A 15451-nucleotide genomic window follows, 5' to 3' on the forward strand; every position below is an offset into this window, starting at 1 on the left:
TGAGATCATTATAGAACAGGTACAACTGTTTAGATTTATTCTGCAAAGATGCTGCCGGTGCTGATTACAGGATATTTGTTATATTTGATACCAGTAATAATGCAACCTATGGAAATGTTCAGTTTCATGCTGATTTGTTAAATAATGTAAATTCTTGTTCTTTCTAAAATTTGCTTTCTTATGTTTCTTTATTCCTTGTTTTGATTTGATTCATTTTCTAATTTCATTTATAAAGTTCTAAAGTTTAGTCATAGGTCTATTATTTAACAGTTACAGGGTATGTTAAATATGGGATTAGATCTGGTGCCCATATGGGATCCTGGAGTATGCAAGGCGAGGACTTTAGCCACTAGGCTATTACATCCGGCCCTTTATTATAGTGGATTCAAGAGTTAGAGGGAAAACAAAAAGAATCTTAGAGCAGGTCTCCCCAGGAATTCCCAGGATGCTACTGATACTAATAACTATGTTTTAAATGAGTATGTGTCACATAATGTTATTAAAATTTTGCTCAAGAGTAAAGTCCTTATCTGACTTGGCTACATCACAATAAATCACTCATAAAGCATCTTAAACATACTAATAAGACAGGAATAGATTTAAAATGATACTTAAATCATTTATTTCCCAATAAGAAATTTCTCTTCAATGGTGAATGTTACATTACTCTGCTTTCAAATATGTTTGCGTAAAGAATCACTTCTTGGTTAGAAGTAAATATGATTTGATTGCGTATTGTTCACTCACTGAACCTTTAGTTCTTTCAGATTTCTCTTAAAATTAGTTGTAACTTGATTTGTATTTGAAGGATGTGGAGCATCAGAATCATTTTGGTGATCAAAATGCTCTACATTTATTTATAATAAAACCTTACAAGGAACACTTTTATTTCATCTACTTAGACTTATTTCTATAGTAAAAGCCAAAAAGAGCAGCTTATAGATTAAATTATTAGATGTCACCAAGAATTCAGATAAACTGTTTTCTTAAATATCTTGATTTTATGAAGAACCAGAAAAATGTATTAAACTACCTCAGCTGCAACAATTATTGGCATCAGTGAATGATGTGCACAAACACAGTATTTGTTACAACTAAGCTGTATCTTATAAAAAGTGACTGATGATAGTAATAACGCAATTAAGAAGTTACTAGATGAAATATGCTGGCATTATTTCTCCATTTTTATGGCTCTAGGAAGTAATAAAAAGGAAATTCCAAGGTAGAAGACAAGGAACAAGAATGGAGAAGTTACACATTCACACTGAATTAAAGCATTCTTAATTTTATAGTCAAATTAAGAGCTCAAAGTGAAGATGATCCTATCAAGAGCAGAGACCTGAGCTTCCTCAGTTTCTAGTTCATGATTCCAGCTTCAAGCTAACACAGACCCTGAAAAGTGATAGCAACAGTTTAAGAAATATGACTCCTGCCATCCATGTAGGAGAACCTTACAGCTTGGGACATTGGCTCCGGCCTTGGCCCAGTTTTGACCACAGCGGACATAAGAAAAGTGAACTAACAGATGGCATCTGTCTCTCTCTTTCTGTCTGTCTCTCTTTCCCATGCATAAAAATTGTTTATAGTTAAAAAAAAAAAAGAGTTCAATGTTCTCATCAATAGAAGAGCCCAATAAATAGAGACTGTAATTATGCTTAAATACATACCATAATATTCTGATTTTTAAAATACTGTGGTATTTTGATTTTACAGATCTTAGTACTATGGCTAGAGCATAGAAAATGATCACATTTTATAAGGTGATTAAAGAGGGAATCAGGGATAAAGGATCATGTCAGAATGCAAGTGACATATACAGAGTTCTTTCAGAATTATAATATTGAAAATATCGAGTGAACATCAAGCATTTAAAATTAAAATTAGCATGATCACCACGGTGGAAATTTTTGGAATTTTGTAGTCTTCGTTTTTAACACTATATACCCAGTATAGCCTCAAGTTCATGGTGGGTTTACATCACAAAATGATTTTCATATACCACATATTTCATTTAGGAATCAACACTACTTCAAAGTCAATATTTTCATTAGTACTCCACCTACCATTCCCAACCCAATAAAAAGAACATCCTCACAAGCTTTATTAATATTCATCTCAAAATGCCATGTATCCAAAATATTCTTGGTTTTCCCAAATCCTTATTCCTCAGTTTCAATATCTCTTACTCCTAGGAGTTGAGAAAATCAGTACAGCAGGAAGAATGAGTAAATGTGATTGACATAACTTAACTCATTCCTGTTTATAGCATGTGTTTGTTTTCTGGTCTATTTGCTGAAATAAGTTAGGTCTGACATCACAGTGATACAATCCAGTGTTATGTACCATTTCCTGGAAGATTAATAAAGTATAGACACACTGACAAGGGATTAGTCACAAAGAATTGAAAGAAATACTTCCAGGAACTCAACAACAATCTTGGAATACTTCCAGGATGTAAGGACACCAAAGGAACTACTGCAGTTGACTTGAAATGTATTTGTTGTATTTGTCTCTGTGTTTGAGATGGTTACCAGACATGGGTAATATAAATACAAGCTGTTTAACTTGGCTAGAGGTGAAAAGGAAAAAGCATGAGATACTCTTTCTTATGCCACAGCTTGTTAGAGAAGATATATATTTTTAGAGTGGTGGGGGTAGACACTAATTTGCAGAGGAAGCCAACAAAGAAAAAAATCAGGGAGGCTGGAGAACTAAAATTATTATTTAGAACATGGCAAATGGAATAAATCGATATAGAAGACAAAGAGAACATATAGAGTACTGAACATAATTAAGTACACAATAAATTGTTTTATTCACAAATGAACTGTTATGATGTTCTACAACAAGAACGGAAAATCAGGTCTTTTGGAAAGAGCAGTAACAGCATCTCACGCTTTATATAACAGTAAAGAACAATCAGAAAAGCTCCCTGAAATTAGGTCATTACCCAACTCAACTGTAATTGAACACAGGCTTGCCACAGTTTCACAGGGGCTCTACTGGCCATGTGCATCAATAAGTAAAGTGGAGCCAGAGAAGAATTTTCAAGCTAACTAAATGTTGGCACAAGAAGAAATGAATGATAGCCCCAGAAAAAAACTTAGGAACTCTAATGACAACAGAGTTATGAATAGATTTAAGAACACAGTTTTTGTTTCTGCTGCTTCTTCTAATCTCATGACCTTAGAAGTGAAAACAGTTATGAAGGTAAATACTTTATTATTAAAACAGTGTTAAAAATAGTTATTGAGTTTCTGGCTTGTGGCTTAGAATAACTGGAAAAAATGGGCTTCTGGGTTTTAGTGCACATTTTATAAAGAATGAGTCTGCCAGGAAAATGGAATTTAGGCACACTAGTTAAGATTTGGTTTGGCTTAAACAAAGTAGTTTATTTCTCCTTTCAATTAACATCTGGAGGAGTGAAGACTATGTTTCACAAAAACATCTGGGACTTTCCAGGCCATTTCTGCCCACTACTCCAATCATATTTTTATTGTCATTCAACATAGAATCCAAATTCTACTAGGAGGATGGAATAAAGGAAGAAAAGTGTGTACAAAGGACTTGTGCTGGCTACCTGTTAGAGAAGAGTCTGAGAGTTGACGTTTTACACACACTGCATTACTAGAACTAAATCACATGGACACAATTCACTGAAAAGGGGACTGAAAAATGTAATGACTGTTTTACACTGTTGGCTAAAATTTCTATTGCTACAAAAAGAAGAGAATGGAGATCAAGGAATAATTCATTTTCTTTGATTATGAAGTTGAAGAGAAAAATACATATACATTTAAATCAATGAATGACACAAGGAAGAACATTGTGCCATCGTAAGTTTGAAAACCCAAAAACCATTAAAAAGCATAAAATTTTACCATTTGCAACAAAATAGTCCCAACTGGACACCATTATGTTTAGTGAAATAAGTTAACCCCAAAAAACCAAATATCATATGTTCTTTATGATATAAGACACATTCATGCAAAATACAAAACAAGTAGATATATAGGTAAATATCTATACATACTACCATACTGGAAAGTGAAGATATGTTGCAATATGCATCTCTACTTTTGAATAAAAGGAAGACCTCCAATGAAACTTGTAATTATACCTTGAAAACAGGATACTAGACTTTCTACCATTGCCTATACCCACAATGCCTGATATACTTAAATAGCAGAATGATGGGCTTGTGACTGCTGCAAAAGGACTACTGTAATAAAATGGGGGAAAATTGTGTGGGTTGAGGAGAAAATGAAGGGGAGAAGGAGATATGCAGGGAGGAGACCCTATACCTACAAAATCATACCATGGCAAATAAAAATAATTTTAAAGTCCCCCGAAATTAAGATGATACAAGGAGAGACTAAAAAACACAGAATGCCTCCCAGGAAAGGCACAGGATGAAAAGATATAAAATCAAATTTACATAAAACATATGTATACAGTGAAAATATAGAAAATAAAGAAGAGCTAGAGTTATTTGACTTTACAAAGACAAATAAGCAAAAAGAATATCTGAGTTGTCAGGTGCTACCATTTTTAAGTAAATTGATATTCAATTATTTGTCATTTATTCCATTACAATTTACAAACAGGATTAAGATGACTGAATTGAAAGTTTAAAAACTATGACAGGGCCCGGCGTGGTGGCACAGTGGTTAAGGTACTCGCCTTGCAAGCCCGGGATCCCATATGGGTGCCGGTTCTAATCCTGGAAGCCTCGCTTCCCTTCCAGCTCCCTGCCTGTGGCCTGGGAAAGCAGTGGAGGACAGCCCAAAGCTTTGGGACCCTGCACCTGAGTGTGGGAGACCCGGAAGAGGCTCCTGGCTTCGGACCGGCATAGTATAAGGCAACCTTCATCCAAAATACAAAAGATACAGGTAGATATACACTTGTAATCTCACAAATAAATAATGTAATAGAGACCAGAATTCCAGGAATCAAAGAAAATCGGCAGAATGCATCTCTACAACTTAAGAGAAGTAGAAAACTTCTAAATGTACCTAGACAACAAAATATTAAATTAACATTGCCTATACCAACAATGTCATGACCCACAAAGCTGGAGTCAAAAATACACCTGATGGACTATTTTACCACAAAACACAGGGAACAATGCAGGCAAGGAAAGGGGATGGTTGAGGGAGACAGAGGAAGATCTATATCTGCAAAAAAAAAAAAAAAAAAAAAAAACCCAGAAAAGAGGAATAAAAAAACACCAAAAAAACCCAGAAAAATAATATATTATCTAAAAACATATATACATATGGTTATACAAAAAATAATCATTTTGACTAAACTAGAATACCAAGGCAGTGTCATGGAAATTAGGTATAGAATAAAGGATGTCAAGATTACAAAAAAACGCACAGGAAAGAGTTATATATATTAGCAATACTCCAGGATTGGGCAAATAGAAGGTCCCTGATGTTTTTAATGAAAGAAAGTCCAAGTACGAATATTAGAAATTTGAATTTGAAGGGATACATTGAAGGACAGTGAGCATATTTAGTCCACAGACTCATGAAATTTGCTGTGGGCTTTTGGAAATATTTCAGAGCTAAGTATAGGGACATTTATTTATTTGGGACATACACCCAGAACACAGTTTATGAAAATCTCAAGGGATTGCAAATAGCTAAAATTTTAAAATATTGGTAGTAAAATTTGAAGATAAAACAAATGTTAGATTAACAAATATCTATTATATAAAAATATCATCATACAACTTCATTATAATATTTCAGAACAATTTAATCATATGTATATTATATCTATGTTTACCTTGGAACCATGCTCAAGAATGTATAATATTTGCAGCTATGTTATTGTGAAGGATAAATTCAGTGAAATAAAGCCAAACAATTTCCAAAAATTACACAAACTTAAACGTAGGGATGAAATAGGTATACTGAATAACACAAATATATATATTTTAAATAGATATGAAAATGTTGCAAGACCCAAGGAACTAAACTATCTCAGGACCCTGAGGATCGTAAAATATTCTTTATATATTCCTATAACTAAAAGATAAACAAAGGAGGGATGTAATAATTCCAACAGTCAGGAAGCATAGATAGTGTCCAGATAGAACTGATCTTCTAAAATAATTCCTTCAAATTTACTATAGCACACACATGTATTTAATTGTAGGTACCATAATATGTGGGATATGTTAGAAATAGCAAGACAGAAGTTTTTAATAGGTAAAAAATATAACACTCAAAGAAAAATTATTTAGTATCCTGTAAATTGGGTCAGGATACAAAAATCATAGCATTGTAAATAAGTGCCTTAGTCTTATTTTTTAAAAAAGATGTATTTATTTTCATTTGAAAGAGATTTACAGAGACAAGGAGAGAAAGAGAAGACTCTCCATCTATTGGTTCATTCCCAATTGACTGCAATGGCTGGAGCTGAGTGGATCTGAAGCCAGGAGCTTCTTCCGGGTCTGCAGGATCCCAAGGCTTTGGGCCATCCTGTTTCCCAGGCCAAAGTAGGCAGCTGGATGGGAAGTGGAGCAGCAAGGATAGGAACTGGCACCCACATGGGGTCCTGGTGCATGCAAGGCGACAACTTTAGCCAATTGGCTACTTTGCCAGGCCTCCAGAATAATCTTCATGTTATTCAGGAAAGAGAGGGGCAAAGGAACTGAGCAGAAATTTTTCAAAAGAACAGATTCAAATGGCTTACATATGAAAAGATACTCGGGCTCCCTAGCCATCAGGGAGATACAAATGAAAACCTCATTGACGTACCACATAACTCCAGTGAGCTTGGCCTACATTCAGAACTCTACTAACAACATCTACTCATGTAGGAGTGGGGAGAAAGGCATCCTCTTTCACTGCTTGTGGGAGTGCAGGCTAGTACAACCACTATGGAAACCAGTATGGGGAATGCTTAGAGAATTGCAAATAAACCTGCCATATATCCAGTTATTGTACTCTTAGGAATATATCCAAAGGAGATGAAAACTGCCTATGAGAATGGGATTTGTAATCCTATATTTATAGTAGTATAGTCTACAATAGCAAAGACATGGAAACAATCCAGATGCCCATCCAAAGAGGAGTGGTTAAAGAAACTGGTACATCTAGCCCATGGAATATTACTCAGCCATTAAAAAGAATGACATTACATCATTTGCAATTTGATGGTCCCAAATATAGACCATTAAGCTCAGTGAAATAAGTCAATCCCAAAAGGACAAATACCATATATTCTAATATAAAGCAGCCAACTTGCAAAATTTAATGTCAACGACCCTTTCCATACTGTTTTTGCTGCATCCCATCAGTTTTGATGTTTTTATTTAATTTTCATTTTTTCCAAATGGTCACTTTTCTCTTGTCATTGCTGGCTCATGGGTTGTATGGTGGCATTATTTTACCCAAGATGCTTTTGTGTTTTCTTTTCATCACCGATGAGTTGGTTATTCAGTGGCACACTTTTTCGACTCCATGCTGCTGTATATTTTTTGTTATTGTTTTAACTTCATACCTGTTGTTGCCTTTGTTTTGTGGTTGTCATTTAAGGGACTGTATAGTGATGGTGTAGTAGAGACTACCATATCGGATGTAAAGATATAATGCAATATGTATCCCTACTTCCAAGTTAAAGAAGGACTCCCAATAAACTGTTGGACATCTAGACAATGGGATGCTGGACTGTCTGACATTGTACAAGCAATGTTGGGGCACACTTAAATAATAGACTGATGTAATTATAACGTTTTATAAAGGACTATACTATTGTAATAATATGGGGAAAATCAGTCAGGGGTGGGAATTTGATGGTGGTGGTGATTCCCAGACCTTATGGAATTATACCATAAAATTAAAGAAAAAATAAGGGAAGCAGAGAGAGAGCAAGTGAGATAGAGATAGATAGGTAGACAGATAAGATAGATAGATTGATTGATTTTCCACCTCCTACTTCATTTCCCAGATAGCCATAATGGCCAGTGCTGGGCCAGGCCAAAGCCAAGAGCTTTATCTGGGTCTCCCATGTTGGTGACAGGAGCTCAAACTCTAGGGCCATCCTATGCTGCTTTTTCCAGGCCATTTGCAGGGTGCTGGATTAGAAAGGGAGCAGTCAGGAAACATGAACTGGACTGGCACCCATAAGGAATGCTGGCCTCTTAGGCCTTTTCCTGCTATGCTACAATAGAGAGCTCTCACTCCCCTCCTCCCTTCAGTCATCTCTCTATCCTTTCTTCTTTTCCTTCTCCTCCTCTCCTCCTCTTCACCTTTTCCCACTGCCCCCCTTCTTCCTCTTTCTTTCTAAAACCTTATTTTGGAAGGCAGAATAAGAGAGACTGGCTTCTTTCACTTATCAATATGCCCCTAAAGATCTTTCATGTCTTTTTATGGCTTGATTTTTTTATCATTACACAATATTTCAGAGTATCAATGCACCAGTTTGTTTTTTCTCTCACCTACTGAACTACTTGGTTGCCTCCTGCTTCTGAATATTATTATTAAAGCTACTATAAGCATTCATGTTCTGGTTTTTGTGTGCAGAGAAGCTTTATGTTCAATCTGATAAACAGCTAATGGCACAATTGCTGGATTTTATTTTAAGAATATGTTCAGTTTGTAAGACATTTGTCAAATGGCCTTTCAAATTGTCCATTTTTTTGTTTCTCACTAGCAATGAATGAGTGTTCTGGTTGCTTGTACACTTGTCAGAATATATTATTGTCACTGTTAATTACCGTATATATGACACTACCTCCTAAACGCTAAACAAAATCCATTTTTACATGAGCAGCTGAAAAACTCAGGTCCATAAACTTTGGCTAGTGCTAAGATTAATATATTTGGGAAAGTGATGCAGCTTTTGGCAAACAGATCTAACAGATGACATATACATTAAATGGCAAAGAAACGAATAGCAATTTTGTTATTCAGAGAACGTGACTTAAGTGAAAAAAAGTTAAGAGGATAAGGTTGGAAGTATATAACAAAAATAGTTTTCCCTTTAATTCAGTGAGGCCATATGAGAACATGGTTTTTGAACACTTCATATACTTAGATCACTTTCATTTGGAATTGTCCTAACCCCTGTGTTATAGGAACAGGCAAGAAAATGTTTCAGGGTTTCATTTTTATGCAGCAAATTTAATTACCAGGAAGTTACAGATAGAGCATACTAAACTATCCATTCCTACAGCATCTAAAATATTTTTTGAGATTTTAACATAGTTAGGATGAATCATTAAAATTCAGTATTAAAGGAATATTATAAAATACAGGGTTAATATTCTATGTAAGTACATATTTAAAGAAAGTTTCACAAATAGAAAGGTTTAAAGTTATAAAATTTTATGTGAAGAGAAGTTATAAATTTGTTTTAATAGTTTTTCAAGACTTAATGATGAATTTAAAATATTTTTCAATGTAGCATAAAATGTTTATCATCAGTTACAATTGAGCTAGTTGTATTTTTATCATTTTCTATATATTCAAGAGCTATTTTGTCAACAATAATTTTCAAAATAATTACATAGAAGAACAAAGTATTGGATTATTGTATATACTAATGGTGTTAAATAATGAGAGTACAAACTCCAGTTCTGCCATATACCATTTATATGAACTAGGAGAAATAACATACTTTCTCTGTGCTTCAATTTCTTCATTTGTCAAATAGGGTCTTCCTCAGCCCCTGCTTCACAGTCAGTGCACACCTGAAAAGTCTGTGGCATGTGCTATGAACAAGTTCAATGAACATAAGCTATTGCTCTTGTTATTACTCTAGAAAGTCAGGAATGGAGTTCTAGAGAAGAAATCCAGGTATCTGATACAGATACCATTTTCTGCAAAATAAGAACTTATGAGTTTGTACTTCACATATTTAATGACTACTTTTGCTTGGATTATGCATGACCCTGGCTGAGTAAATAAGCACATTAATAATCTTAACTTCCAGTGTGATAGAAATAACAAATATTTTTTCTTTAAAAATCTTCAGTGTTGAGTGAATAGCTGACATGTGCTTCTTTGCAGATATCATGGAAATCAGGACTGTGGCAGTTGGAATTGTGGCAATCAAAGGGGTGGAAAGTGAATACTATCTTGCAATGAGCAAAGAAGGAAAACTCTACGCAACGGTACTGATAATGATGGCTCAGCCTTAAGTTTTTGAACTTTTGTTTTTTTTTTTAATCAAAATATCTTGCCTTCAAATAAACTAAAACTGGAATTTTTTTTTCCAATGAGGGAGTTTAGTGATTTAATTATAATGACTTACACTAAATCATTCTCATTTTTTTTTTTCCTATGTGACCATTGACAAATTGCTGTAGTTCTTTGGTTTCTGGAGCTGCAACAATGACTTGGTAACAATGACTGATCCGTAAGGATTCTTCCAGTTCTAAAATATCATATTCATTTTAGATACTGGATATCTAAAATTTCCATCTGTCAGTATCAAAACTCTTTTTGTTCAGGTAATTTGCACACTGCTGACATGAAAACTCTTGGGGGAAAATCATGAAGTGTTCGGTGCATTTATCAACATTAATCTCACAATCATAGACTTTCCTAAAACTCAGCATAATGCCTAACCCAGGCTAACTAAATAAAAATATGGGGTTGGTGGAATAAACGGATGATTGCATGGAAGAATATATTAAATATTTATTTACCATTGTAATCAATGTAGTAATTAATAAGAAAACTTGTGAAATCTGTCCCTTATCTGAGGGAGGCAAATAATCTGTTGACTATACCAGATATCCAATGGGTAGAGAATCAGTGATTCTGGCAAGGGAAAATGAGTGCTAGTTGGGAGGAAATATGTCCTCATACTAAAACAAAAACAAAACAAAACAAAAACATCAGAATTGCCAAAAAGCAACATTTTCAAAGCTCTTGTTGCATAAATAAATTTTGTATTATTTTATTTCATTTTTGAAACTTAAGATGTATTTTGGCAAAATACTACTAAGTATTAGACCTGTTTAATTGAAATTTTATAAGATCAATTATGGGGCTAGCACTGTGGTATAGCGTGTAAAGCCACCAGTTACTGTGCCAGCATCCCATATGGGTACTGGTTTGACATCTGGCTGCCTCACTTCTGACCCTGCTTCCTGCAAAACAGCAGAGGATGGCTCACGTTCTTGGACTCTTGAACCCATATTAGAGACCTGGAAGGATTTCTGGCTCCTGGCTTCAGACTGGCTGAACTCTGGCCATTGCAGCCATTTGGGGAGTTAACCAACAGATGGAAGATCTGTTTGTCCCTCTCTCTAACTCTGACTTTTAAATAAATAACAAATAAATTTTTAAAAACTTCATTTGAATATTACTTGCTTATTCTTTGTTTAGTTGTACCATTTAAAGGCTTTTGGATAATATTGTTTATTTGTTGTTTTAACAGAAAGAATGCAATGAAGACTGTAACTTCAAAGAATTAATTCTGGAAAACCATTACAATACATATGCATCAGCTAAATGGACACACAGTGGAGGAGAAATGTTTGTGGCCTTAAATCAAAAGGGGGCTGCGGTAAAAGGGAAAAAGACAAAGAAAGAACAAAAAACAGCCCACTTTCTTCCTATGGCAATAACATAATCATACACAGTATGTAAGAAACCAGTTCCAGCAGGGAGTTTCTTCAAGTGGACTGTTTTCTTTCTTTTTTTCTCTCTATTTTTTTGTTTCAGAAACCAAGAAAGGCTGGAAAACTACTGAAAAACTGATCAAGCTGGACTTGCGGATTTATGTTTATTTTAAGAGACTGCATTAAAGAAAGATTTGAAAAACTATACACAAAAATCAGATTTAGTAACTAAAAGTTGTAAAAAATTGTAAAACTGGTTGTACAATCATGGTGTTAGTAATAGTAATTTTTTCTTAAATTAATTTACCCTTAAAAGTGTGTTAGATTTGATTATCTGATAATGATTATTTAAATAGTCCTATCTGCTTATAAAATGGCTGCTATAATAATAAGAATAATGCAGATGATGTTATATAGATATTTCAGACCTAAAGGCTGCTGGATTGACTGTCAGATAATCAAATCAACATTAATTATGAAAGATGAGCAGTATTTAAAATTTGTTTTAGTTTAAAAAAAGGCCACTTAAACACTAATCAGAGAAAAAAGAATATCTTCAAAATTTCTGTTGTGGAATTGAGTCAAATAGTTTTAAAAATCATGAAATTAGTACATGATTGTGCCTATTAATAAGAACAAAATGCCTAATGCTGCTCAATTGAAAGCGGTTGCTAAAAGGATGTTTTCAAAAATCTTGTATATAGAATAACAATAATGACAATACTATATTTCATCTCACTTGCCACAACATAACATTTTATAACCTGTAAAAGTAAAATTCAGAAATCTTTTCTTCCTAATAACATAATCTGTCTTTCACATAACTCACATTCTGGAATATGTTCTTCCCACAAATAATCATGCTTTGTTTCTGTGGTTACAGCATTAAACTCTATTTTAAGTTGTATTTGAACTTTATTGTTTTGTTATTTAAGTTTATGTTATTTATAAAAAAATCCTTAATAAGCTGTATCTGTTTCATATGCTTTTAATTTTTAAATAACAAACTTTTTGACTCAAGTGCAAATTTCCCCTCCCCATGTGACTGACACCAAGTGTAACACACAGCACCTGGGCCAGCAAATCCTGGACGGCAGACAGAAATGACAGCCTGCAGCAGTGCTTATAACAGTGTCTTACAGGGAGCAGTACAAATACGTGAAAAATGCTTTGCCACATACTCTTGCCAACTAAACTGGATCATAGAAGTAACATCACTCTAGATAAAATAACTCGCAGATTTAAAAAATTACAGTTGAAAAATTTTCAATCTCTACAGATATCCTTCATCCAAAAGACGGCAGCATTGAATGTTATACATATAATTACATATTATATGTAATTTTTATATATAAATTATATATATATACATATATAGATTTTTTTTCCCTTCTGTGAGATGGCAAGAGCAAAATGCCCAAAACAAAGGATTTAGGACCCTGAGTAACACAAGGACTTGAGGGCAGACTAGGGATCACAGACATACCACAAAAAAAAAATGAGTTTTCACTTTAAAATTCTAACACTGACAGACCTTAGCATTGCTTTTACGGTCACCAAATGGAAGGTAAACATTTACTTAAATCATTGGGTGCCAATCATTGTACTTTAAATTCAAAACACTGGCATTAAAATCCTTCTCATAAATATTATTTGGTAATATACTTATAAGTGAGAGTTGCATGAGGAGGTTAGATGAACAGAAACCAGTTACTTGATCTTCTCATGGTTTATCTGCATTGCCAGGCTGCAAGAGGTTAGAATTCTTTGCCTTCCCTCAGATCTAAACTGGGGAAGAAGTCTTGAATGTGATTCCAAATTATCGCACGGCTTATAGGTCTTGCTGGCCCAGGTCCCTAGTTGAGGCTTTTGTGACTGCAGTCTATGAATATATTGAGGACAGAGGAGAACTGAACATTTTTCGTATTAACTTTCTTTGTGCCTAGAGGAGTATCGATAAAAATTTTTCCATAGAATCGAATATTTTAAAAAGTTCAAAACTATACTAATCTTAACTTCATTTAAAAAAGTTAACAGAGAACTATGACTACATAAAAACTTAAACAGGAATAGCATGTACATACAAACAAGACGCTAGTTATGGTAGCACCAAGTATTCCTTATCTATGGAGTTATAGTTATCACCAAATGATACAGCAGTGCAGAATTAGGTAAAAATCATTAATAGTAAGTGAGTTTCTGGTAGTCTAGGTCATTTAAAAGTCTTTTTAGGAACATATACTTTTAATTCTTTGTTTTACTCCTCTTTGAAACATATATTATGAAAATTTTAGACAGCAAAATGTGCTCTAGTTGCGTACACTTAAAATTATAGATTTCTAAAACTGTAAGAATTTTTAACCCTTTTACTCTTTTGTAGATCTGGAAACTCAGATTTTCTATAGCTAAATTTATGTAGCTGGATGGGTCACCAGAGTCTTGGTAATTTAATATATGCTATTAGATAATGATTATTAGCTAGTAGTCTTCTGTTTTTGCATTTTATTTCTATTGACACATGATCAAAACTTTTGTGAATCATTTCATACATAAGGACTAGACTATATTGTGATGATGTGACTTAAAAATATTCTAATTTCCAATCATGATTCTTATTTAACTCTTATATGTACCATTTATAAGTGAAAAACCTTGTGAACACTATCCGTATGAATAGAGTAACTCTAAAATGCTTTTAAAAGGGAAAGTAAGTTGAATGCAGAGGTTTCCAATCATCAGGAAAGAAAGAATAAAAATATGACCTGTTAATAAAATAAAAGATACTTTTGATGAAGTAAATGATTTTGACATCAAATATAATATAAATTGTCAGTCTTCAAGCTGGCTGTAAAATCAATTTAGTGACAGTAAAGAAGAGATGCTAGAGAAATGTCCTTAGAACTTCTATGTCCTAAGAGTTTGCTCTGCTGGCTCTCTGTAGTACCAAAGAAACAGATGGCTATCGGACCCAGCTGTAGTAAATGCAATTCCATAGATACATATTCTTTAAGTAGTTACTGTCACAATTTTTACTGAAACACGTATAACATTGAACATAGAATAAGTATAGCAAAGCATAGAACTATTGCTCTTAAAGAATAATGTATAGGTGTCCTGGCCAAAGATAAAAAAATTTCCTCACAATATCTTATGTCTTAAAATTCAAACAATTTTCTGCATTTTATACATTTGTGTTTGCACTAAAATAAAGAATGTCTGCAATTAATACCAGTGAGTCAAACTCATGCTTCAGAAGAACACACAAGATTTATCATGTGGCCTTATTTACACCCCTTCTTTATTTCCATATATTTGTCTTGCGTGAATATGAAACACAAAATCCTCTACCTCCCTTTCTTCAATTCTATAAATAAGTAACACGTGTCTAAATAAAAGTGAAACTTAAAATGAATTTACTATGTACAGGAATGGTATAAACATATTTACTGGCCCATATGAGTGGTTACTGGTCAACTGGAATTTATCACTGATGTATCAGAATGGATGTAAGTCACAATGATTTATGTGTGGCACCGAATGATTATTAGCCTTGACCATTTTTATGATACACATTCTAAAATATTTCTTAAAAAATATCTATTAATTGGTCTGTCTGGTTTGAGTGCTAAATGTGTAACCAACTACGAAACAGTTCATTAAAACTTCCTGTCTTACTGCTTCAGCATTGTTGTCAGGTTACTCTTTATTCTATGTCTCTACTTATTCTATGAATCAGCTGCCTTTAATACAGGTGACTTGTTCGTTTATGGTCACATATATTCTCACACACCATCTTCCAATTTTGAATAGTTTGTCAAGAGGTGGCGTCTTTTAAATAAAGAAAAATTTATAGGAAGCAAG

General features: G+C 33.8%; 2 protein-coding genes across 2 annotated transcripts in view; one reads left to right on the plus strand and one right to left on the minus strand.

The window, feature by feature from the left end:
- FGF7 (fibroblast growth factor 7) overlaps positions 1-12559 on the plus strand; it is a 55299-nt gene extending 42740 nt beyond the window's left edge. The window contains exons 3-4 of the mRNA XM_040969640.1: positions 10029-10132; positions 11407-12559. Coding sequence (XP_040825574.1) covers positions 10029-10132; positions 11407-11601 — 299 coding nt within the window. The 3' untranslated portion in view covers positions 11602-12559. The remainder of the gene's footprint in view (positions 1-10028; positions 10133-11406) is intronic.
- The window catches only part of FAM227B (family with sequence similarity 227 member B), a 127522-nt gene that overhangs the window by 74557 nt on the left and 37514 nt on the right, over positions 1-15451 (minus strand). The gene's annotated exons all lie outside the window — the stretch shown is intronic.

This window comes from Ochotona curzoniae, unplaced genomic scaffold (assembly GCF_017591425.1).
Source record: "Ochotona curzoniae isolate NIBS_2020 unplaced genomic scaffold, NIBS_Ocur_1.0 scaffold_4701, whole genome shotgun sequence".
Classification (NCBI taxonomy): domain Eukaryota; kingdom Metazoa; phylum Chordata; class Mammalia; order Lagomorpha; family Ochotonidae; genus Ochotona; species Ochotona curzoniae.